We start from the raw sequence: 25,763 nt of genomic DNA, 5'->3' as shown, positions 1-25,763 counted from the left end.
AATGAGGAAGTATGTTCTAGGCATGGTGGGGGAGTAGAGGGGATTGATTGTTGGGAGAAATCCAAAGAGGAAAGATGGATGCATGTGAATTTTGATTGGCAGTGGGAAGTTGAAGACTGTGATAGAGGGGAGAACGTTAGGCAACTGAGAAAGGGGCCGGAGAGGGATTGGGGATGTTGGATGGAATGAACGGAGGAAGCACATGGAAGAGGAACTTATTGTAATGTTGGATGGCAGGTTGTTTAATGGAAGATGCAAGTGAATTATTGTTGTGCCATTTAGTAGCTTGCGTCCATCTAAAACCTACCCTGGTGTGAATAATATGTCAGCACTGCAATGATTCCTTAGAAAATCCTAGAAATGGCACTCACCGCATTGAAATAAGCTTTCTAATAGCAAGCATCACTTATCTCTCACTAGATATCTCTGTTAAAGTTTCATTTACATCCCTCACGTGGTTTCATTTGATAGTTGATCTAAGCAACAAGAAAAAGTGAGCTTCGTGTGGTGATTTAACACTTTTTTTAAAAGGCAAAGGCTTAATACCAAAAGAGATCAAGCCTGAGCTAGATGAAGCTCATGGCACATCTTCCTATGTTTGTGACTGTTTACAATTGGGTAAATGAATTTAAACATGGATATACATCCACAAATGATGACCATTGTTCGGAAAGTACAGTGGATGTGACTTTTTCTGAAGTAATTGACAAAATACACTACATGATTTGAGTGATTGATGAAACTGAAGTTCTCAAACTACTTGAGGCCACAGGCATATCACAGCATTTTCAACTTTGCATGAAAAATTGGGTTGGAAAAAATCTCAGCCAGATGGGTCAAGCTTTTGCTTTCAGTGGGGAATGAAGAAATCATTCGGTAGATTTGAAGGCTGGTTTGGTGCTTTTCCAGCACGGTCCTGATGAGTTTCTCCGTCACTGCGAATGAAACATGGATACACACCTGCACTCCAGGGACAAAGGTACACTTAAAACAGTCAGGTTCCAAATGCAGTCCAACTCTGCAGAAGGCAAAGACAGTGAAATCTGACGATGAAGTTGATGCCTTCGATTTTTGGGATGCATGCAGAAACATCTACATTGATTACTTCCTAAAAGGATAGACGATAAATGGAGAGTACTAGACATCATTATTGCACCGGTTTGGCAAAGAAATCAAACAAAAATTCCTTCTTTGGCAAAGAAAATAGTCTCTTCCTTGAAGACAATGCACAGGCATAGAGTTTCCATGGAAAAATTTTGCTATCAAAGTTCGAATCATGACATCCATTGTAATCACCAAATTTGGCCCCCAGTGGCTTCCTTATTTCCAAACTTGATAAAAACTATTCACGTCTAACAAGGTAATCGCTAACACAGATGTCTACTATGAGGACCTTATAAAATGATACTTTTTGGACGGCCTAAAAAATTTGGGAAAATAATCTTTTTCTAATTCTTTTTAAGGACTTACTCAATGAGCCAAGTCATATATTTGACCACACACACATGTACTTAAACCTAGATGGAACTTGGGATTCACCCAATGCTGGGGTATCAGTGTGGCAGGTAAACTACATTTTATGATTTCATACATATTGGATTCTTTTTACCAATTAGTAGCTCTTGAGTAGAATTTAATAACAAGATTTGGAAAAATATAGACTTAGCGTAAGAAGCCTCAAATGAGATATATTTTTCTTTCATTAATTCGAAAAAGAATTGTACACATCACAAACAAATTATAAGATTACATAACTCTTGCCTTCATTAAATAAATAGAATAATATATGAAAAATACAGTGTTGCAAACTTTATACTCTCATAACATTTATTTAAATTACTAATTCTACATTAATTGTGGAGCAAAACTTCCCCCACTTCTTCGAAAAATGACATGCATGCGCACAAGGTGTGGTCACATAAAAGGAAAAACAAGATTGTTAATATTTAAGATGATACCACTCTAAGAGTTGAAAACAAAATTCTTTGGAAATAAATGTTATTAGCTTCAACTAGCATAGTAATTTTTTATGATAAACAGATTCTAAACACAAGTTATTTCGCTGTACGTACATGTAGGAGTAACTGAATGTAAACATGTGACCGGCACAACAGGCACGTAGAGCAATGACCATCGTCCAAAAACAAGTCTTGCCATTCTCATCTTTACGGAGGCATCTTACAAATGTTGCCTCCTCTCATGGTGTTCCAATGTTTTACTAATATCAGAAGCACATCATGGAATCATGACCATTCCATTACAAAGAGATCCGCTCGGATCTGATATCAACCCAGTTTCCTCGTCACCACTTCAACCTTTAACAATGTAAATATCATCCTTACTCTTCCTTTAGAGGAACATTCCCCTCCTACCTTGCCCCATTTGGATTCCTTACCAGTCCCAACAACGCAAGATATAGCTCAAAGGTTGTGGTGTTGACAAATGATTTCCCTCAAGGGGAAATATTTACCCCCTGAACATGGAATTAGAGAATTTTTATATTTTCTAGGTTTCAAAATGATTGGGGAGGTTCTGGAATTTACGAGGACCGTTTGGAGGCAGCTGGCAGTGAATAGGTCTGGTAATAGTTTAAACCCCTTCCCTGAAAGAGAGCTTATTTCTTTCCAGGTTGATATGGGATGCGTTACAAATATTTTGTAAAACTATGGAAATGGGGCACTGGGTCAGTTAAGTAACCACACGTAATTGCACATCTCATCTAACATTGACATGCAGACGAAGTGAAATATCAATTTCAGTCGAAATCCACCTTGAATAATCAAAAAGACATGGGACGCTTATGCATGAGAATATGCAATATTCCCCAAATAAATGTATTCATGCTAAAAATGGAAAAACGCAAGCGCAAGATTCAATTTGCAAAAACTGCATACATTAGTCATTTCATGGGGTCAGAGAATACTGCCACGTACAGAGTTCAGTATACATTTTAATATGCATTGGAGAGGGCTTTACTATTTAAATAATTTACACAAATTTAAGGGCAATCCCTTTTAGATTATTTTCTGTACAACCTAAATTAATTGAAATGATACAGGCATTTTTTCCTTAATATGTCATCATTTATCATGAAGTGAAAATAAAAGTTCAATTTACAGATATTAATAATGTGGAAAAATCTCATCAGCTTCACTGCCAACAAACTCAAATTCACTACTACATTTATTTTCCAATGAAGCAGACAGTGACGGGTGATTAAAATAATATCCTTGCTGTCTCTTAATTAGCTGCACCTCAGAAAATGGTAAAAAATTGGTACATCTTCTTACAGAATTGCTGGACCACAAAGTTAATCAGGAATCAACAGAAATAAAGACACTACAACAGTATCCCATAGCGGTTATGACTCCTGAAATTCTTCACTCCTCCCCTGACACTCCATCAGTCACAATTATATTGATTTTAATATCACATTCTTGGCAAGTATTTCACATCCTCATTCACTGTTCAAAGAGAAAATTTTTTATCTTGGTGCTTAGCAAATTAATAATTCCTACCGATTGTATGAATTATGGTCATCATTGACTCAGTGCTCATAGTTTGAACTCCTTTGCACAATTCACACAGTCACTGTTCCATTTTCGAGTGCAAATAATTTGATTTTGGAGGGATCCCAGTGCAGCCCAGAAGACTGGCAGACAAGGGACCAGACATAGGGGATGAAAAAGTCTTCAGGTTGGTCCTCTTCCACGTACTTAAATTTGAGATCAGGAAATTTCTGCAAAATTAAGGAAAAGTCGAATCAGATGATCTATGAAATTACTCTCATTTGGAGAGAATTAATTTATATCTACAGGGTTCGTCCGGAAAATAAGTGTACTGAGCTCAGGAAAAAAAATTTATTACACTTTTACATATCTTAAGCTAATATTCCTCAAAATAGGACCCTTGTGAGTCGATACACTTGTTCCAGCGGCGTTCCCATTCCTGGAACGCTCCTGCGAAGGCATCATCGGGAACCTCTCGAAGACTCGTCGTCACGGCCTCTTCTCTGCCCTCCACGAACATCTTGTGCCACCGAAAGATCATGTTTCTGGACATGGCTGACTCCCCGTAAGCCTGGTTAATCATACCGACAGTTTCGGTAGACTATTTCCCAAGCTTTACCACAAATTTGATGGAATAGCGCTGCTCCAAAAACTTCGGCATCGCGTTCCGTGACGTGGGTCGAGCGTGGAGGTTCGCGTTAACAGAGCTCCTCACTACACCACAGCTCAGAGCCGACTGCCTTTTTCAGCGTCGCTTGCCAACATACCCCCCTCCAATCGCAGCCCGTCAGAGCGGTGCTGGGCACGCCTGGAGCGGCGCGCCCAGCCCAGGAGTCAGTACACTTATTTTCCGGACGAACCCTGTATGTCACTAACTAATATCTAAGGTCACTTAATTTGTAAATATGTACCATCAGTGAGGAAGGTTTAGGCTCACACAAATCCTCCTCCCTCCGCTATCTGAAATTAGAATGCCCTTTAACAAGCAGTCATGCTTTTTCCAAAAGACTGCCACTACTTTGCATGCCAGGAAAAACACTAGAAATACACCAAGCCCGCTTGCCATCTGCCACCGAAATTGCAGGGGTGAAACAATCTGGCGATGGATGATTTCACCCGAAGACTCGGGGTAAACAATCACATCTTTAATTGATCATATGCATACTATTATGCCCATTGTTTATGCATGATGGATGACAAATATAAATTGGGTCTTACAATTTTGCATAAAAAACAACCATTCCTGGCACTATAATCACTAATTTGAAAATTGATGCAGAGAGACTCCCTGGGAAATTCAGCTCTGCAAAGAGATATTCAGTGCTAAAGAACTTTTTCAAAAGATAATGAATTCCAATGCACGAAAGGGCTCTGAATTTGAGAACGAAAGTGAATCTAGAGTCGGGTTTAATGCCATTATGTTCCTCAGAAGTCAACCAGAGCTGGCTCACAAAATGAACTGACTAGCAACATACTCCCAACCCCAAGGTTATACAGTCTTAACCATCCTAAACTGAATGTTATTTTCATTTGTGAGCACTGTTAAAAAAATGATCATAAATTAATGAAACAATTTCCGCTAATTTTACATGTGACTCTTCTGCCAGATTGACATTAAAAAATGGTGGCCTTATCAAATTTTTTCCGAAAAACTTCAACTTTTATCAACTAACTTTAACTAATAGTCTTTGGGTGAAAAAACAGGCGTATGAATACTCATTGCTCAGTTTTCTGTACTGTGATGTAACGGTGCTCATTTAGACCTTTTATAAATATCTCATGGGCAAAATGAATGTTTTCTTAAACAATGTCAACCTCCTCCTGAGCTCATGATAGGAAATATGATGAAAAATTATCGGTGACCAATTCCAATCCTTTTTTATGAGAAACTCATTGCCTTTCTCACATTTTCAGCAGGAATATTATACAAAAGCACGAGAGGAAGCGTTCTGGCCTCTCCACACGTCAGGTGCTCACGTTGACAAAATATGCATGCATACGTACGTATATTCATGTGTGTTTCAATAGTATAATCACAAGTATAAATAAACTTTTCAACAGGAGAAACAAATTGAAGTTGGGAACTATTGTTGAGTGAGTGAGAAAAGTGAGAAATATGCCGGGTGCCAAATATTTCATCTGGTTCTGGTACCACTCCTGGCATTAAAAACCATATGAAATACCTCTATGGAGACATTAAGACATGAATGCCCACTTCAACTTCACAAGGAGATTTTCTTATATTCCTCGTACGGTGCAAACATTGCAGTTGGTGATTCAAAATGGGCTCCCAAAGCGTAAGTGGGTATCTAATCTCACAGGCATTTTTCATTGGATCGCTGGAAATGTTAAACATTCTACCTCTGCATTAAGTTTTGAAATCAGCCCAACATAGAGTCTATGCTAAGCCATTCTGGCGTATAAGATGAGCCATTTCAATGGAACACTACTCCGCAAACAGCTACTCTCCCAACAAGCACCAGGAGTAATAACCAGTGGAAATGAATAATAGAGGCCATTGAAATCTGCTTGACAATGGGGATGACATTTTGAAAATTTTTGAACATGCAATGCTAGATATTAGCACACGATCCCTGGAGTCAATAACACTTTAGAGGAATTGAAGTAACCTCTGCCACAGGGATTCCACTTGCAGAGCATTAAGAAAGACTTGATCTTTTCCATTCCCATCTAAATCATTTCAATTTTGATTGTGAATTATTTTTTACACATTGTGATATTCTCGCTGTAGCCAGTCACGGACAGCTATTGTGGAATTTTGCCTGTTTAAATATATATCTGATTTACAATTTTAAATATAATGTCTTTGAATGCATTAATAACTTTCCTTCTGTTCATAAAGATGACTGAGTAGAAAGAGTGAATCCTCTAGGTATGGTGCATGGAAGGCGCACACACTGCTCTTAGTTGATGCCAAATAGCAGTGCCCAGCTGAGACATCTGCCGAGGTAATCAAATGTTTTTGATTTTTTCATAGGTGCAACACATTTTGCACACCTTGATAAACTTGCGAAAGATATCCAAGAGCACCATTGGGCACCGCGCTGAGGGAATATTTAACTCAGTCTACAAAATTTGGGACAATAGAAGTAACCGTTTGGACACTGATCGAGTGAAAATGCTCGTGTTTCTCAATAGATACTCGAGCAATTTGAAAATAATGAAAAAGTTAATAACTGTAGTTAATCCTCCTCCTTAAGAATTAAATTATTAATTACTCGTGTTACCCAGTAGTATAACATAATAGAGTTCAATGCTGAGAATGTTGAACTGAATTTTATCTTTTCAATTCACACACATGCAATATGATTAATAAAGCCATTTTAAGTGCATTGATCATCAATAATTAAAATGTAAAATTCTGGTGTAAATTTATTAATTTTAATCAAATTCAATTTGCGTGTAACTCTTGGATAACCAAATGAATTGTGCCCCGGATAGTCGATAGCAACCACCTGAATATTTGGTTTCTAATGTGAAGAGAGAAAAAAATTGTAAGCCAAAATTATTCAATTTTGATATCTGAGGAAAGATTATATTTTTTAGTTTTAATATTTAAATTAAAAAAAAACAACATTCAACATATCACCAAAAACAACAATTAAAGATTTCTGTTCATTAGTTGAGTAACCTTCAATAAACAAAAAGTGGCAAATGATAAAACAGTTACAGCTTAAGGTGTCTCTTTCAATATTATTCAAGTCAATTATGAGGGATTACATCATGATCAATAAAAACAAACATTTACAAATTGTGAATATGTAATTAATTAAGAAATTTTTATGCATACCTTTAATCTATCCTTTGGCCATAATGTTGCACCTTTCTGAATTGTTTCCAAAACTTCATCAACACTTAAATCTGTACTCAATTGCTCTAATTTATTTGAAAAATAAAATATAACCTGGAAATGATGATTAAGATATTATAATCAAATGAGACTTTATAAGGCAAGAGAAAAAACACACACCAACAATCACAAACCTACATACTTACAGCTTCAATGTTTTGGATAACATCTTGAAATGCAGGCTGATTTCGAAATGGTTCAAATATTTCTCTCTTGTAGAGCAAGGCATAGACGAGATTTGGATTGTGGGGAAGTTGAGTGGTGAGACTGCAGTTAAGGATTTCCAAAACCATTCGAAGAACTTCCTCCAAGACATTCAAATCTTGCACCTGTTGGCGAACAAATGCCTTCTTTAAATTTCATACACCGTTATCAGTTTCATGAAAATGTTTTTAAAAATTTGAAAGTCAAAAAAACCCCAAAATTTGAAGAATGAATACAGATAAACATTCGATTATTTAATACCATGTCAGTGGAAATTATTTCATTTTTCCCATCTCCACCTCCTCCTTCTTCTTCTTCTTCAGGCATTTGCAAAGCAACGCTGCCATTTCCTTCGCCTGCTTTTGTCTTCATTTGGTGTTTAATCATTGAGGCTAATCTAATATGTTTTTTGGCCAGAGTTTCAAACAAAGACACAAGCCTCTGACTTACATATGGATGAAGGGAACGGAATTGGCCAGACATATTAGCCAGGGCTGCCAGACAGTTGGTATGGAGATACTTATCCTGCAATCAGACAATGTGTTAATTAGAAGACTAAAGATTGAAAAAAAAGAAACATATGCATCAATGCTTGTGACCTACATCAGTTTTGATTTGTATTAGAGGAGAACATAGAATTTCACATGCACAGGGGCAATATTTTTAACCTTAAAGAAATCCCCACCACTTAAATGAATACAGAAGCGAACAAACTGACCAGAAAACAGACTCAATTTCAACTATAAAAACAATGAACATGTCAATATAGTCACCAACACCACCAAGAACAAAGTAGAGGACTGGGATTTCAGGAGGGCACCCATAACTATAGCAGAGACCCATGACCCTACCAACTTTAATCTTTCCTCAAAAGTCACATTGAGGAATAAATAATTCTTATTAATTCCACACTTTTTTACGGCAGGAATAATGGTATCACCAGTTAACTGTCATCATCATCAGGGTACAATAACATTGGTCTGATCAAACTTGTCAGTCGGGGGGCAGGGGAAGGGAGACAGAATGGAGGAGGAGAGGAAGTGAACGGGGGAAGGGTGGTTATAAATGACCCCCCTCCCCTTTCCCCTGCAGATAAATGAGAGAAAATTGGGCAGTGTGGGGGAAAGTGGTAGGGAAAGGGGAGGACTTGGAGAGCCCAAGTGCACGACTCGCACTCCATTTCATGCAGGAAGGGAAAGAGACACCAATTAGAATTATTATTAATGGCAATCTACTGCTTAAAGTGGGTTTTGGATGGACACAACTACCAAATAAATATCTTGTATCTCCTCACAAAACACAACCCAACATTACAATCAGCCCCTCTAAATTCTGCATACGTGCTTCATTCTATGCCACATGTGTAGTGTATTCCTGCCCTTTCCTTGTTTGCTTAGCATTCTCCCCTCTATCACAGTCTTCAACATCTCATTGCCAGTCAATATGCTCTGCATCCATCTTCCCTGCCGCCTTCTGATTTCTCCCAACAATCCTTTCTCCTTCCCGACCATATATCCGCCTCCTCGTTTGTTTTCCCCGCCCACCCACATTTCAAAACCCTCTAATCTATGCGAATCATCCTATTTCAATGACCATGTTTCTCCCAAACTTGGGTTCAGATAAACACGTATTATACGTGATTTTTTGGGCAAAAACAAACGAACGGAAAAGAACAAATCGGCATCCACAGTGCCTTGAGGCATGGTGAAAGAGTGGGCTCTGACTCTAAGGCAGCAGAGCACTTCATTGGTGATTTCAAGAAGCTCATAGTTTCTGAGGGTTATCTGCTGCAACAGGTTTTTCATTGTGACAAGACAGGTCTCTTCTGGAAGAAGATGCCAAAGCAAACCTATATAATATCAGAGGAGGATGCATTGCCTGGCCACGAGACAATGGAAGACCCTGCCATTTCATGCCATTGCAAGTGGCTACTTGTAAATTAAACCCCTGCTTGCTTACCATTCAGAAACTCATTGAGCAAATATTGGAGTGCAAAGTCCAGCTGAGCAGGCTAAATGTGATTTGTTTTCTGCAAATTGAATTTACATTCCAGGTTGGTTCATTCCACAATAGAAGAAAATATAAAGACGAGTCATAATTTTCCTTGAATAAACATTGTACATTATTTTTTTCCAGCATGGAATACATAATTGGATAATGCATAAATTTAAATGGGAATAATTGCTTTTCCCTTGACGCGTGTTTTGCATTGCAAGCAAGATTCTGGAATGCATTACGCTCATCAAACAAGGTTCCAATGTAATTTTATTTTGTGAGATGTATTAACTAAACCATAGTTATGTAAGCAGTTTTATTGTAAACAGTTATAAAATGCTCATTTCCTTTTCAAATTTCAGTGGTACAAGGTTCAACAAAAACTGTGAAAACTAGATATTTTTAAAGTTAACAGAGATGATTTCCAGCATAAATCCAGTTATCTCGTATTACCAGCCTTTTTAAGTGCTTAGAAGTTCTATTGTATGAAGAACTATTGTATGTAAGAATATTTTGTCTCTTATCTGTTTTTCTAGTGCGAATATGTATGTAATTTTCGTTGAAAGAGTTATCTTTGACCAAACTTGACCGTTGCCACCAGGAAAATCGCCTAATTGCAACGTAATTCTAAAATATGTGACGTGGACAGCATTATGTATGTGATGTGGAAGTCTGTTTGTATGTGATGTGGAAGTGTCATTGTATGTATATATTTATATTTAAAAATGTAGCCCTTTTTGCATTTTCCCAACTTTTGACAAGCAATTTCAGGAGTGGAATGCATCACAGACCAGAGATAAAACTATAAGGACTAGCCATACAGGGGTACACAGTGGCAAAGGTCACACCTCCCTTTTTAAATTAAAACAAAGAAATAAATTGAAACTATGAAAAGTTTCAGTTCAAAGACAAATTTGTGCTCGGTTGTAAATCCATATTTGAATTTCATTGTGGTCACTGAAATAAAGCCTTTTATAATTCCGGTCTTTAAGACAAAAAAAATTGAAAGGCCTGGGCAAAAACATCCGGGCCTTACAATCTACAAGCTCTTACATTTTCTGAGAAATCAAAATTTGTAATTTTGCTTTCCATGCATCTTTAGAGCACCATAACATTTTTCATGATTTTCAAAATGGTCAGATATTTTTTCCCCAAAACCATCTCTGAATATTTATTTCCTCAACTAGAGGTAGCCACAATTTTTTCAAACAAATGAAGATGGTCACTTTGCACACGTTGCCTGTGTTGACATGGAAACAGCGACAAATAATATTAGCACTACGTCAACCTTGACAAACGGACATGCAAATAGCAATGTAGCGAATCTCCCAAAGACTTCACTCACCCTCATTTTCAGCATGTTGTATTGAATAGTCCTGATCACCACCAGAACCAACAGTCCACCTAGCGATATTTCAGAAATGGATCTCTCTGTGTACCAAACAACTCCTTTGAGTTTCTGCAATTATAACACACAAAATTCAATGAACAGCATACGTACATTGAAACCAATTAAGAATCCAATAAGACAGAATCAGGTTTCAAAAATTGAATTGGAGGGTTTAAAAGTGTATAAGTCGAATGAACCAGGATCACAGAAACATAAATATCATGCCCTAATTGTAAAAGAAAATTGTCTCCATATTTAGACACTTAGCATCACAGGAAGGGTCCCATTTCCAATTTCTACACGCACATTCGACATACATAATATCATAAGTCATATCATATATCCACAGGGTTTAATTTTGTATATACTGCCACTATTCTAGTTATATGAATGTCTTTGTATTGCATTCCTTATTGTGATGAGTTACTAGTATGTAGCCGACTACTATGAACGATATAGAGTAATTTTAGAGTAATTGTTTCCAATAGTTAATATTTTCTCATTCAGAAAGCCAAACAACACCACATGGCATTTATATTCCATTACCTAAGCCTATTATGATATACCAGTTTAAGATATTATTTAACAGACTAAAACAGTATGAAATAAATGGACATTTCCCACAATTAATGCATTAATGAGACACATTGAAATACTAATCTTATTCCTAAGATTTACTTTATGCTCACATCAGTTCTATAAATATCAATTTTATTAGAAGCCAGGACATTCTTGATTTAAAAGTACACAGCTCATTGAGTGATTATCAATGAAAAGTGAACCCATTCATCTGGTTCCACTTGGTGGTATTTGAAGCTCTAAGGAGTTTAGGGCAAACAATCATTTGAAATTTATGCTTTCGTGTAGTATTTTATCATCAATAACTCCACATAAATGTATTGTTTTCATTTCTAAGATTCATGATAGGCAATGATAAATGATTCCTGTTGACATATTGCCGGGGTTGAAGTTAATCAGACTAATCTAAATCTATACTGGACCCTCTCAATGAATTAGAATCAGTCTTTGCCTTTTCTACTCGGGTGCCAAGTGACACTCCCACAGCCTAGCTCTGTTCCAAATCGACTGTCCCCTTCTCACTGTAATTGTATACAATTCAATGTATATTTCTTTGGTCATCTGCAATTTAATTTGCTAATATGCAGAGTTTAAACTTCAATTTATTTCAAATTATGAACTTTTTTTTTGCCAAATCGCAGTATGCTGCTTCTGCTGCTGACAATTGTTGGGTCATCTTCATTATTCCACTCTTCAATCTGGTCACATCAAATCATCATAAGTTTTGCTAAAATTATTCGACATATGGAACCTGAAATTATGTGTTCAATAAATTTCAATGTTACTGAGTAATACATACATCCAATTTTGGATTATTTGCATTCATTTTATTTTTATTTATTTTGTATTATATTAATTATTCCTTATTTTAATTTTCATGGTTCACTTCTTTCTTCGGCACACTGTCCTACGTCTTATCTCTTTCTTGTCTTCATATTCGCACTATATTTTTCTTCACTAACTAATGCGGACCATGATAATTGATAAACAGTAGAGCTAAGTATTCTTCAAAGAACACAGGAGACCTTAGAATTCTTCAAGAGCCCCGGTCATTTGAGCCGAACCAGATGGGTTATGACCCTGTTTGTGTTCCACGTGCATGCACTAAACTTGACATGCTCACCTCCTTGAATGAGTTAATTACTTAATTACATACTGCCCTTCTTTCAAGCCTTTACCATGTCACTAAGCTCCATTGATAACACCATATAAATGCTATACATGAGAGTGTGACCCCTCTTAAGACGGTGTAAGGGAAAAATCACCAATATCCTCAGGAGGAACTGGAGGACAGTGACATCGATATCCATAATAAAGGTATTTAAACCCCAGATTCTTGTAAGATCTTACATTTATTCCAAGTCGTTACTGATTTTAAATCATCATCAGAGAAATGAGCATTAACATTCCTGTATTAACCACCCAACATCACGAGAGGTGAAATATGGTGAGAAAAGTGAGGTTTTGGCTTTAAAAAGTGAGCTATTTGTGATTAAAAATTGTAAGATTATCTCACATCAATTAATTTTCTTGAGACTGTTAGTTAACCAGAATGAGGAAAAGTTGTCAGTGTCTGATCAGCGGCCGAAGTTGAATTGGTCACACAATACGCAATAACAGCTTCGAAACATTTTTCTACTTCTCGTTCCGTTTGCTAGTATTACTTGTACAACCTCATGAAAAACATCAATCCAACATTCATGAAGTCTTAAAAAAAGGAAAAATAGACAAAAGTAAAAAACCTACAAAAATTGATACCAACACAGATTGCCAACAGCATGTAATTAAAATTGGAATGAGATAAAATGTAAGGCAAAACAAAAATTAGATGATTCTATCAATATTACAGAAATATAAGAAAAAATGATATATGATATGCAAATAAATATCAAGGGAGAACATGGATAGTAAAAATCAAGGTCCAATTCTTCAGCTAACATCTTTAAATTGCAGACTTAGAATGAAAAACAATTTATAACACGCATTTGATTATAAGGTGTTTGAGGATAAAGGTAAATGATACAGAGTACTTGCCCCTAAGACGCTCTACTTGCTTTAACATTGAGACTGTGCAAGTTTGAGTCCAATGACAGCTGTGTCAGGGATGAATTTATGTTAGCTGACAAGCTAGAAGGTATTCATGGACCAGAAAATGTTTTCTCAGCCATGGCTCTTCAAATTGTATAACGACTTGCTTGTGACCTTTCAATTAGTGAAAAAAATTGGACTTAGAATGTTTCAACACTGCATTACTTGATGAAAACTCCCACAAGTATATCAGTTTGAGTGCTGCTAAGGATGAGAGTATCTCTGCTCTACACAAAAGGGGCCAGAAAGCCAGCAGTTCCAGTTTGACAAGTCATAGAAAATTTAGAAATGTGTCGAAAAGAAACATGGTTGAACTGCAATGACTTCAAATACAGAATAAGAAACATTGGAAAGGGAACAAAAGTGAGATTCATGAAGAGAAGAGAGGAGGTTATAATAAATCAAAGAAAAGTCTTCTGTGAGCCAAAGGAAGATCCTCCGAATAAATAGAAAATATACTGATGGCCGTTAAAATAGAGTAATCAAAAGAGGATAATTTGGCAGAGAGAATTGGGAAGAAGGGGGAATTTGACAAAGATAAATTAAAGGCACTTTCTGATTCTTTCCCTTTTGTTCAAGTGCTTTGCGTGTGCCCCAGTGGATCACAATCACAAGTGGGAGGAGTGCGTGTGTGTGTGTGTGTGGGTACATTGCGGCCTTTTTCATTTCTTCATTTGAATTGCATTTTGTGCATTGTGTACTTGATGTCCCCGTCAAGATCCCCATATTAACCCAGAGTGAGTGTGACTCAAAAGCATCACTGCATATCACAAAGCTGAGACGGACAGCGTTTGAACTTAAGCTCTTTTCTTTTCCTTCATTATCATACACACATTCCCGTCCTTTAATTCTCTACGACAGGTTACTTTATGGTTTGTTAATCAAGTAATTCCATTAGACTTGCCACCAAAGTGAATTCTAAAATGAACACTTTTCCATATGGAGTAATAATTTTGGGTAAATTCTACAAGTTTCCAAAGTTTTCCCAGACTTTCCCTGGTTTTTCCAGGGCAGCTCCCACCCTGAGAAATTTCTTTACACACTGCTTCTGAACTTTCCATATCTAGAGAAGCAATTTAAATGGAGGCAAACATGAGAATAAAAGGAGTGTCAAATACCAATTGCTATTTTTTAAGCAAAAATTAATATCAACTTTTCTCATGAAAACTCTTGTTTTCATTAATTCCTTTTCTGGCACAGGAGACAGTGCAGCCAATCAGGATACACATGGCTGTCACAGGCACGGCAGTAAGTCTCTGTTCAATGTATCCATTTTTAGCCGCTGCAGCAGTTGCCTGACCCTCAACATTCTTGCAACCAATGCTTGCCATCTCCCATCAAACCACACAATGCATGGGTCCTCTTCTTCTCCTGTTTCCATCCAGCACTGCCACACGCAATGAAATGGCATGACCACTATACAAAAATGCAACGCACAAACTGATGCACAAAACCAAAGCTTAAGTTACCCCTCTTTCAAGTTTTGCTGCAGATACAGAAGAACATTGGTGAGCAAAAACCAATGTTCGCTGCCTGTCGTTTGTTTATCTCCCTACAAAACACAAGGCGCATGGGCCGCAACAGCTTTCTGTTTCCGTTCAACATTGCCTCACATCAGAAAACAATAGCGATGCAAAATCAGAACTCGAAACCAGATACATGAAATACCTTAATGGTTATAAATTAGAAATATCTTTCATACAATTATACTTGATTATTTTTTCACGCATTAAAAAGTAATAATTTTTCATACTTATTCAAGCGTGACAATTTCTTCCTTCTAAATGAGCGACATCTTACACACTATGTCACTATGGTCTTAAGTGCAAAACATCATTAGAAAATCAATGTGCTAGTGAACTTGCCATTAATATCTCTCAAATTTCATGAAATATCTCAACACCTTCTCAGGATAAAGCAGATAAATGTTATACTTACTGTTTCATGAACTGTTTTGTTGAACAAATCATCTTCACTTAGAATCAGAAGTATAATTAAAGACATGTAGATGTGATGGGAATTACTATCCGGCGCATTGTATAATGTTTTTAAAATAGGAACCACCTGTAAGTCAAGTTTTAATCAATTCCTTTGAAATCACTGTTTATAAGAGAAAAAATATCCATGCTGACAATTAATAGCATTTAGAAAGAGATCATACCAATCCTTCAATGTCTGATCTAGCCATCAAATACGTTCGGAAGTGAGGATTCCGGTGTATTAGTAGGTAAAGCAGTAACGTTGTCTGGTCATCACTTAAAGTGGAACAAAGGGTATTGTAAAGTGATTCGAAATAAACTGCAGTTTGACTATTGCTCTTTTTCGAGCTTAATATTTTTGCGTGGTTTTCCTCGTTTCTCTCGATGACACAATCACCTGAAACGAAAATTATATTCCAACAATGTAAATTTTAATATGGCTAACGATGTTTTAACTGCAGATTTATTTTCTTCAATTCATTCAGTTGACGCACATTGAGAGCAAAATGGTGCAAAAACAGGCTGCCCACTCGAAAATGAAAGGAATTTCCGAGATAATTCCCAACTTTAAGGAATCCCATACAATGCAAGCAGAATGATTCAAAACTTACTGAACATATAGAACAGAGACCAAAGAGTAAAAGTGAATCCTCGATTCACCACAAAGTCACTGCATTGATGGAGATTTGAAACTGCAAACATGACAAGCATCACTTTCCCACTTCACTGAATGCTTCATGTAGTCTTAAATCTACAGGGTTCGTCTGGAAAATAAGTGTACTGACTACTGATTTTTTCCCGCCGCTCCAGGCGCACCCAGCACCGCTCTGACGGGCTGTGATTGGAGGGGGGTATGTTGGCATGCGACACTGAAAAAGGCAGTCGGCTCTGAGCTGTGGTGTAGTGAGGAGCTCTGTTAACGCGAACCTCCACGCTCGACCCACGTCACGGAACGCGATGCCGAAGTTTTTGGAGCAGCGTTATTCCATCAAATTTGCGGTAAAGCTTGGGAAATCGTCTACCGAAACTGTCGGTATGATTAACCAGGCTTACGGGGAGTCAGCCATGTCCAGAAACATGATCTTTCGGTGGCACAAGATGTTCGTGGAGGGCAGAGAAGAGGTCGACGACGAGTCTTCGAGAGGTTCCCGATGATGCCTTCGCGGGAGCGTTCCAGGAATGGGAACGCCGCTGGAACAAGTGTATCGACTCACAAGGGTCCTATTTTGAGGAATATTAGCTTAAGATATGTAAAAGTGTAATAAATTTTTTTTCCTGAGCTCAGTATACTTATTTTCCAGACGAACCCTGTATGAGAAATTTGTGGCCTGGGCCTCACAAATTAGGTCAGTTTAAAGACAGACCTAATTTTTCATTGCTCTTTGAAATTGTGAAAGCAGATAATGGCAACATATATTGGAGTGACCGCTGATTTCAATTAAATCCATGTTCTCCCTTTTATACAGCTAAATCATTTCTTACTTTTTCTAAATCCAAAACATTTCTCCTCCCCCATAACACTTGCCTAATTCCTCAACAAAAAATCAACAATCAACTGAAATGTAAACCATTGAAATAACATATGAGACTTCACCAGCTATGGAAGAACTCAACACAAGCAGAAAAAAAAAACGTAACAGTGACATGAAAAAACACGTTAAACACGGAAAAAACATTCCTAATTAATCATACAGACAAACTAAGGAAATTGCTGATTTCCTCCAAAGATTAGGTATGTAGTAATTCACAAATAAGTTTTAAACAAAACATTGGTAATGTGCAATATTCTATTTTCCCATTTATTTCATCTATTTCCATTGTAACTATTAATTTATCAAACAAGATTTTATTTCAATAAATGAGAGCATTATATCAGAAAAATGGCACTAGATTTCTTTTTTTAATTTTCAGTCTTTATGATGCCACTGTTTTCAGGCAAACTGAAATCATGGCATTAATCGCCAAGGCTTAAGTTATACCATCCATGGTTAACACACATTAGCATGTATAATGCTGCTGAAACGCCAAAGAAAATTCCAACTGATGTTGCTTCATAAGCAACACAATTTGGTCAGTGCTACGAGAATTCCATTAGATTTCCAAGTTTCAACAGATGACTGTTGCTAATGGAGTGAAACAGCTGGTGAGAAATGAATGAATGTCACCCTGAGAGCATACGCTTGCAACTTTCATGATGGATCATTCCGATGGAAATGAATGAGTAGGGATTTTCACTTGTCCCTCATACCCATTATAAGCACCTTCCATTTCTCCCTCGAGAATTGCAGTGCATCATTGGATGAATGATTCCTTAACTTGTTGCCCCCCATGCCCAAACACACGATGGTGAATCTGATTAACTATTTCCCTTTGAGAACCACCAAAGCTTTTTGACAAAATTCGATGCGGTACCTATACTCAACTCGTGCAGTCGTCCTGGGAGGGATCGAAAAGCAAGGAACATGTGTGTGAAGCGGGACTCCACTCCAAGGGGCGGCCATCGGGCAGCAACTGGCTCTCTCAAAGGCAGAGGAAAAATCCACTCTTGCGCTTTAAGAGTATCCCCTTACACTGTATTCAGTGGTGCCACCCTAGCATGCTTACTGTGCACTGGAAATTTCAAGGTCTGTTCTGTTTTCAACCAGCCTTGTAAACCATGTTTCCCAGAACATTATAAAATACATTTCTTTACCCCAAAGAGTGCTCTAAAATCAGCCTAAATCTCATGGGCTGAGGGTATAACTTTGAGCTATAATATGCAAGCTGATTCGCTGGAAAAATAGGAGGTGGGTCCCTTAAGTATCCAACCAGCATTCAAAACTCTGGGTCAGAATGTCCAAGCAACCTCCATTGGGTATGAGTGTAACCAGGCACTCTTCACAAATTTGCTGTCTGCTGATGTAACCGACGGGATGTGATAATTTGGGGGCAGAGTGTATTTGCTTACAGTGGCTTTTTGGGGTTTGTCGGATTTTGCTATCACTGCAAATTAAGGAAGAAATGTGGCTAACAAACAAGGCTTGCTTTAAACTCAAAAGGAGTGGTATAAGCAGTTTAAAGATGGTCATACGCCTCCTGACAGTGACCTGCATTCTGACTGACCTTCGAGTACAATAACACCAGAAAATATTGAGTGCGTGCAACTTGTGATTAAAACTTGTGATTTTTGTTTGCCTGTTTGTGAACTGAAAAGTGGTCTGGGAATTCCGAAAACTTGTTCCAAGAATTGCAACAGAGAATTTGGGAATGACTTGTGGGTGAGCGGAGACTGGCTTTTTCACCACAATAATGCACCAGCGCATTCAATGAACCTGGTGCAACAGTTTTTGCCAAAACAAAACATTACACTACTTCACCAGCCTCCATACAGTCCCAACTTTTACAGCCCCTGCAACTTTTGCCTGCTCCCTAGATTGAAAACTCCACTCAAAGGGCACCAGTTTGACAACATAGAGACGATTCAAATGAATGAAACGAGTACACTGAAGGTGGCCATTCCGACAAGTGACCTCCAGAACACTATCAGGATGTGGAAGCACCACTGGGAGCGTGTTGCTCAGTCGTCTGGGGATTATTTCCAAGGATGCCGTGAGCTGGTTGACGAAGAATAATGCCAACGCGGAGATATGAATGCAGGTCAGATACTTACGGGACACACCATGCATTGTTTAATATTTTTTTATGGATCAGACATATAAAATGGTTTCTTTTATTACGAATTTAAATGAAATTACTGTCTTAAGCCCGTAGTTACCTAGAGAGTTTTAGCATTTCCTTGAAAGTACCTCCTAAAAATATTCCCAAATAAATCCCTGGGAATGTCACCCCTCTGCTAATATATTGTATCTCTCCCGAAGAAACTTAACGTTCACGGGCTTCTAAATGTCAAAAGCTTGAGGAACATGTAAAAAACTGAATGATAAATTACGGAAAGAATGGGATTACATCATGAAGTTTTCTCGGGTCGTCCACCGGGTGGAAGGGGTTGTTCCATATTGGCCGACGTTTCGATGCCCGACTAGTGCATCGTCCTCATCTTCCCAGACGACGATGCACGCGAGTCAGGCATCGAAACGTCGGCCAACATGGAACAACCCCTTCCACCCGGTGGACGACCCGAGAAAATTTCATCAAGCAAATACTCCGGGAAAAGACCAGATCTAATGGGATTACTGTTTCAACAACAATGGCTTAATTAAAGTGAGAAAAAGATAAGCATTTCTATTACCAATTTTTCTGGTAAAACATCATGACGCGAGTGATTCGTAAAGAGCTATGTCCGGTGCACTTATACCAGGACCACAACATCGAAAACACTGCCAATCGAATACAAAAGAGACATTTCAAGGCACCGACCCATTCACCCAATTTTAAATGCACAGGCACAGGAGTGGCTGTGCCATGAACTCCATCTGATTCAGCCTTGATCTCTGTTGGAATTAAGCCTTTTACATAGAAGTGTCTAATCACCACATTAAAACTTTTTTTCTTCCTTTTATCTAAATAAATAGAAGTTTGTGGCTTCAATCGACTATGAAAAGGAAATCGCTTGATGGATATAGCTGGAACAACAGTCTAGCGAGGGATAAGGTTTACTAAAAGCAAACCTTTCACAATACCATGAGCACCGTCTCTGGGATTTTCTAAGGAATTATTGATTGCCCCATATATTTTCACTTTACAACCTTAGATACAGTGCTCAAGCTACCAGAGTCTGAGACTGGCACAACCTGCAAAAAGGTTTTGAGGAAAGATATAGATGGAAAAAAAAGTTATGCTTCCTGGTCTTTTCATAACAGAAGGAAAATCAGCAGCTCCTTACTAATATTTTCAACTCTAATAAAAACCAACGTATGTTAAGGTAAGGCAGTTTGAGTTCTAAAGTAATATACCTGTAATTCATTAAGACTACCTCTGTTGTTGACGTTTAAATTTGAGGATATCAATCATATAATATTTTCCAATCTGTAATCCTGAAATAATAATGTGACATTAAAATTTCATTTGCTTTACCTATCAGAGGAAGCCCATATCAGTTCGGGATTGAGAAAGAATCAGTCTTCTTGCATGAGCTACTCACCCTGTGAAGACGAAGAGTCCACCAATGAGAAGAGAGCAGCTCTGTAAGGATTATGAAGTCCATTTGGTACGGCAGAAGAGTTCACTGTGCAGTGATTGACTAAGCACAGCAGGAGGAGGAGAGACTGAGAAGCTAAAGGAGGGATTCCTTTGGACCAAGCATTTTGAGCAGCAGCTACACCCAACTCACCACTTCTTCCACTGTCGGCGTGTTGCCCCATTCCCCAAGTTAGAATATTCCATATCTCAGCTAAAATAGAAAAAAAATGATCAGCCGTAATGGTAATTTGCCATTGCAGATATCAAGCAATTATCTTCAGATCATGGTCTTATGAATCAAGTATTGACTACTCCTCACATATATTATAAAATTAGCTAGTGTAGTGACTGCTTTTGAGAAATGTCAAATCCTTACATGCAAGGCCAAACATGAAACTTCCACCCGCCCCATTCCGCTGCAAACTGAGTGGGAGCTTTTCCTGGGCCGCAAAGTGTTCTAGCAAAGCTTTGGAAAGCAAACTGGACTTCTCTGAGCACTTTCCCATCATTAGCGTCCTGCATGAAAAAAATGCAAATTTTTAACATGAAACATAGCACCAATTGATCATGTAAGTCATTCAATAATTCCTTTGAAAATATTAAGAGGTGGCACTTATACTACAGGAAAAGGTTTTCTCATAGTACAGGGTTCGTCCGGAAAATAAGTGTACTGATTTTTTCCCGCCGCTCCAGGCGCACCCAGCACCGCTCTGACGGGCTGCGATTGGAGGGGGGTATGTTGGCAAGCGACGCTGAAAAAGGCAGTCGGCTCTGAGCTGTGGTGTAGTGAGGAGCTCTGTTAACGCGAACCTCCACGCTTCAACCCACGTCACGGAACGCGATGCCGAAGTTTTTGGAGCAGCGTTATTCCATCAAATTTGCGGTAAAGCTTGGGAAATCGTCTACCGACACTGTCGGTATGATTAACCAGGCTTACGGGGAGTCAGCCATGTCCAGAAACATGATCTTTCGGTGGCACAAGATGTTCGTGGAGGGCAGAGAAGAGGTCGACGACGAGTCTTCGAGAGGTTCCCGATGATGCCTTCGCGGGAGTGTTCCAGGAATGGGAACGCCGCTGGAACAAGTGTATCGACTCACAAGGGTCCTATTTTGAGGAATATTAGCTTAAGATATGTAAAAGTGTAATAAATTTTTTTTCCTGAGCTCAGTACACTTATTTTCCGGACGAACCCTGTAAGCCTCCTCATCTCTCACTCAACTGCTGTTCAAGTTTCAGCTATACCCATCATGTGATTTCATTTTCAGAGTCAATTGAAGCAACAAACTTTTGTTTGTTTGCATAAATTGAAACAAATGAGTTTCATGCAGTGATTGAATACTTCAATATACAAGGCTTAACACTGAAAGACATCAGAGCCAATTTGGGTGAAGTTCATGACACATCTTCACTTGGGCTTACGGCTGTTTCCCGTTGGGAGGATGAGTTGAAACATGGCCATGCACTCGCAAATGATGAACGTTGTTTGGGGATGGCCAACGGAAGTGACTCACTCGGAAATGATTGACGAAATTCAAAATAAGGTTTGACGGGATCGATGAATCGAAGTTCGCAAAACATTTGAAACCAAAGCATTCACAAAACACAGTGTTTCTTTTAATTTCACATGAAAATTCCAGTTTAAAAAAATCTTGGCAATATGGGTGGGGAGCAGTGATTGGCCTCGGTGGAAAATAAATGCCCTCGTGTCGATGTGTAGGCTGGTTTGGCACTCAGTGGGCACAATCCTGACGACTTCCTGCACTGAAACATTACTGCGGACAAAACGTGGAATCACTAGTTCACTCCAGGGACAAAGGAACACTTGAACTAGTGGGTTTCCAATGGCTATCTTACGAATGAGGTGAAGATGGTGAAATTAGCCGACAAGGTGATGGCCATGGTTTTTTGGGATGCAGACAGAATCATTTACATTAATTACTTGCAAAAAGGCAAACGATAAATGAAGATTGTTATGCACCCCAGTTATTGCACCGTTTGAGTGAAAAAGTCAAAAAAAAAAAGGTCCTCATTTGGCAAAGAAAACAATTCTCTTCCATCAAAACAAGGGGTGCACAAGGGGTGCAGATGTGTGCAGTTTCAATGGGGAAAATTATGGAATAGAAGTTCAAATTATTGCATCATCCACTGTATTGGCCAGATTGGCCCCACGTGCCCTTTTTAATTTGCAAACTAGAAAAAATAGCACAGCAAAAAACGATTCATATCTAACGAAGAGCTCATTGCCTACCCATAGGCTTATTTTGAGGACCTTCCAAAATCCTACTTTTTGAATGGCTTAAAATTGTAGGAGAAACACTGGGAAACGTTTATCGGGTTAGATATAATTATTGAAACATAATGGAAGTCTACCCAAAATCATTTGTTCTCCTATTGTTTCCCAAGGACCTATTGAAGGACCCTTGCGCGTATGTACGTATATCATGTGAGTGGGTGTGCCTGTGGAGCACTACATTTAATAGAGATTCCACAATAAATGTATATTAATTAATTAACATTATAACATTCATACATTGTTAAGGTTTCACAATTAATTATTTGAGATATTTTCAATGAATTCACTCATGCTAATTAATGAAATCAAACCCTCCAAAAAGTAGTAATTGAGGTATTAAGATTATTTGATAACTGGGATAATATAGCACTGTTACCTGAATTCATGAGGTGAAATGGCATTTGAAAACTCATTTCAATGGAAGAAATCGAACCCATTTATATAATAAAAATATTGCAATTACCTATAAACGGTGAGCGATGAGGCCTGCGATTGTGAAAACATTTGGACAGAGAGTAAAACCAAAACACAGTTGACAGCTTCCAGGTGGAGTTGATACGTGAAGTCCCTGCATTGAAAATTAGCATTATGTATTCAAAACAGTCAAAATATAAATTTACTAATAATATTACATTAAAAAGATGCTTGATGAGTACTTAACATGAATCTTATAATAGATAGATTGATAGATTTATTCACCATAGAACATTACATAATTGTATGGGCTTTGTTAAGATATCATTAAGATATGGATGTCAATAAGATGTCATTCTCAAGTAAAATTGACGTGACCTACTAATTACCTTATTGGGACACTGATTATTATTTCTGGAAGAGCATCCATCAGTAATTCCAATCTTGATGTGAAGTCCTCATCATTATTTTGGGTGGCTAAATAAAACATAAGTAGCATTAATTTGCAAAAATTAACATCACACGGTATTTTATCATTTTTTATTAGCATAACATTGTATGCTTCAAAAAGATAATAACAAACCCTGAATATTAAATCATCTTTTGATTCGGCTGAGTCTAGTTCCTTCTCAATTAGCTCTTTAATTATATTTTGCAAGCGACGGCCAATTTCATACCATGCAGCAATGCCAATAAAAAGTCAAAACCAATCAATGCCTAACAAAAATAGCCAATTGAATTCCAGTCCAAGGCGATTGGTTTCTTCACCTTGAAATTGTCCTTATGTTATTCACAATTAGCCGATGATCCCACTAAAAGTTACTGCCGCGGTATATCCCACAGTTCCTTAGAATAAGCCGTCAATATAAATGATGAATCGTAATTTATTTTGTCCCACAGTGCCTTGTGCAATGATGCGAATGAAAGTCTTGTCCATTTGAATGCTTAGCTTTGATGAGTTTTCAATTTAAAATGCACCATCTTCTTCATACTTCAGTATCGATATGAAATTAATAAATATCTTCAAATAATTGAGAAGAATCATTTATATTATTTCTGGGTTAATCTTATGAAACCTATCAAATTGAATTGAATTAGAAGCTCTTGGGATGTTTGTGTCAGATAACTCAATATCTTAATATTCTTGGCTTAATACTGACAGTGTGCAATTCGGTTGTCTAGTCCTTGGCCTTGAGAGCCAACATTTTTTATTTGAAACAGGATGTCACTTCTTTCTTATTAATGCTTGACTTCTAGGCGGTTACTGCCATGATTTCTAAGCGGTCTGTGAGAGGTGGGATTCCACTAAATTCCAGTTTTTATTATGGCAAAACTGGACCGTAAAAATTAATGGAAATGCACCTAGGTTTTACATCCGATACCACATGACAGAGAGGGCACAATGCAAATAGAATTCAAGCATGAAAACGAACCTTCATTTCTCGGAGGTCGTACTTCCAAATGCCGTACAAGGTCTTCCTCTTTATGGTTTTCAACGAGGTACTTAATGAAACATCTCAAGAGGAACAAGGCATTGTAGGATTGCCAACAGAACATGTTACTATAAAAAGAAACAAATTTAGATCAACTTAAACCAAATCCGGGGAGTTGCATATCACTATTAATAGCACAAATTTAAATAAAAGTATCACTTTTCCGTCTGTGCCGAGGTTTGGAGCTCTGACGCACGGATGAGGAAGACATGCAGAAGAGAACCGAAATTTCCTGTGTGAACATTGTTGATAAAGAGCTGCTGACAAATAGGTTGAATATTCTCTTCTAAAATCCGATGCTCTGTGCTAAAAGTGAAGGTTCGGTAGTGAAATGACGAGGGTGACTGCAATAGTTAATAAATAGTATGATACTTGACATTTTGACAAGACTTACCTAGTGATGGGTGGCATAAATGAAAATGATAGAAACCTATTCCAAAAAGGTTCGTTTGGTGATATGTGCTCCTTTCCAATGAATTTTTGGATGTACTCATTTTTCGACAAATCACCCAGACGACTGTTGGAAACACCCATTATGTCATTCCTAATCTTATAACATAGAAGGTTCAACTAATAACTTTAGGCATCCCTGCAAAATTGTATTGGCTCCATCGCACTAATTAAGACAAACCGTACAAATTCAATTACGTAAAATTTCCGACTTCACCCCCATAACAACCATACTAATACACGATATAAATATTTTTAAAGCTAAACGACCCCCTCACATTGCCAGCATATGACAACGTTGAACGGATGTGTCGTCAAATAAAAAAATACAATGGCGCTATTCGTGATGCTCATGTTTCCTTTTCGGCGGTTTTAGTTA

The 25,763-nt window shown here is 37.9% G+C and overlaps 1 protein-coding gene across 2 annotated transcripts; it reads right to left on the bottom strand.

The window, feature by feature from the left end:
- Positions 1 to 2,930: 2,930 nt before the first annotated feature.
- Positions 2,931 to 25,698, bottom strand: LOC139689561 (dymeclin). 2 transcript variants are annotated; one of them, XM_071586717.1, is made up of 14 exons: positions 25,329 to 25,698; positions 25,094 to 25,240; positions 24,875 to 25,002; positions 23,831 to 23,918; positions 23,491 to 23,595; positions 21,110 to 21,249; positions 20,696 to 20,944; positions 15,798 to 16,012; positions 15,575 to 15,700; positions 10,925 to 11,038; positions 7,846 to 8,109; positions 7,527 to 7,709; positions 7,321 to 7,434; positions 2,931 to 3,739 (listed from the first exon to the last, which is right to left on the bottom strand). In XM_071586717.1, exons 1-14 carry the CDS (start codon positions 25,466 to 25,468, stop codon positions 3,581 to 3,583), a joined length of 2,172 nt encoding a protein of 723 aa, XP_071442818.1. In that variant the 5' UTR covers positions 25,469 to 25,698; the 3' UTR covers positions 2,931 to 3,580. The 2 variants fall into 2 exon arrangements, with proteins under 2 accessions (XP_071442818.1, XP_071442819.1); XM_071586718.1 differs by having other exon boundaries at positions 25,094 to 25,235.
- Between the last annotated feature and the right edge of the window lie 65 nt (positions 25,699 to 25,763).

Source organism: Hetaerina americana, unplaced genomic scaffold, assembly GCF_022747635.1.
Source record: "Hetaerina americana unplaced genomic scaffold, ioHetAmer1.1.p SCAF_25, whole genome shotgun sequence".
NCBI classification, from domain to species: domain Eukaryota; kingdom Metazoa; phylum Arthropoda; class Insecta; order Odonata; family Calopterygidae; genus Hetaerina; species Hetaerina americana.
This window is presented reverse-complemented; position numbering and strand designations above follow the sequence as displayed.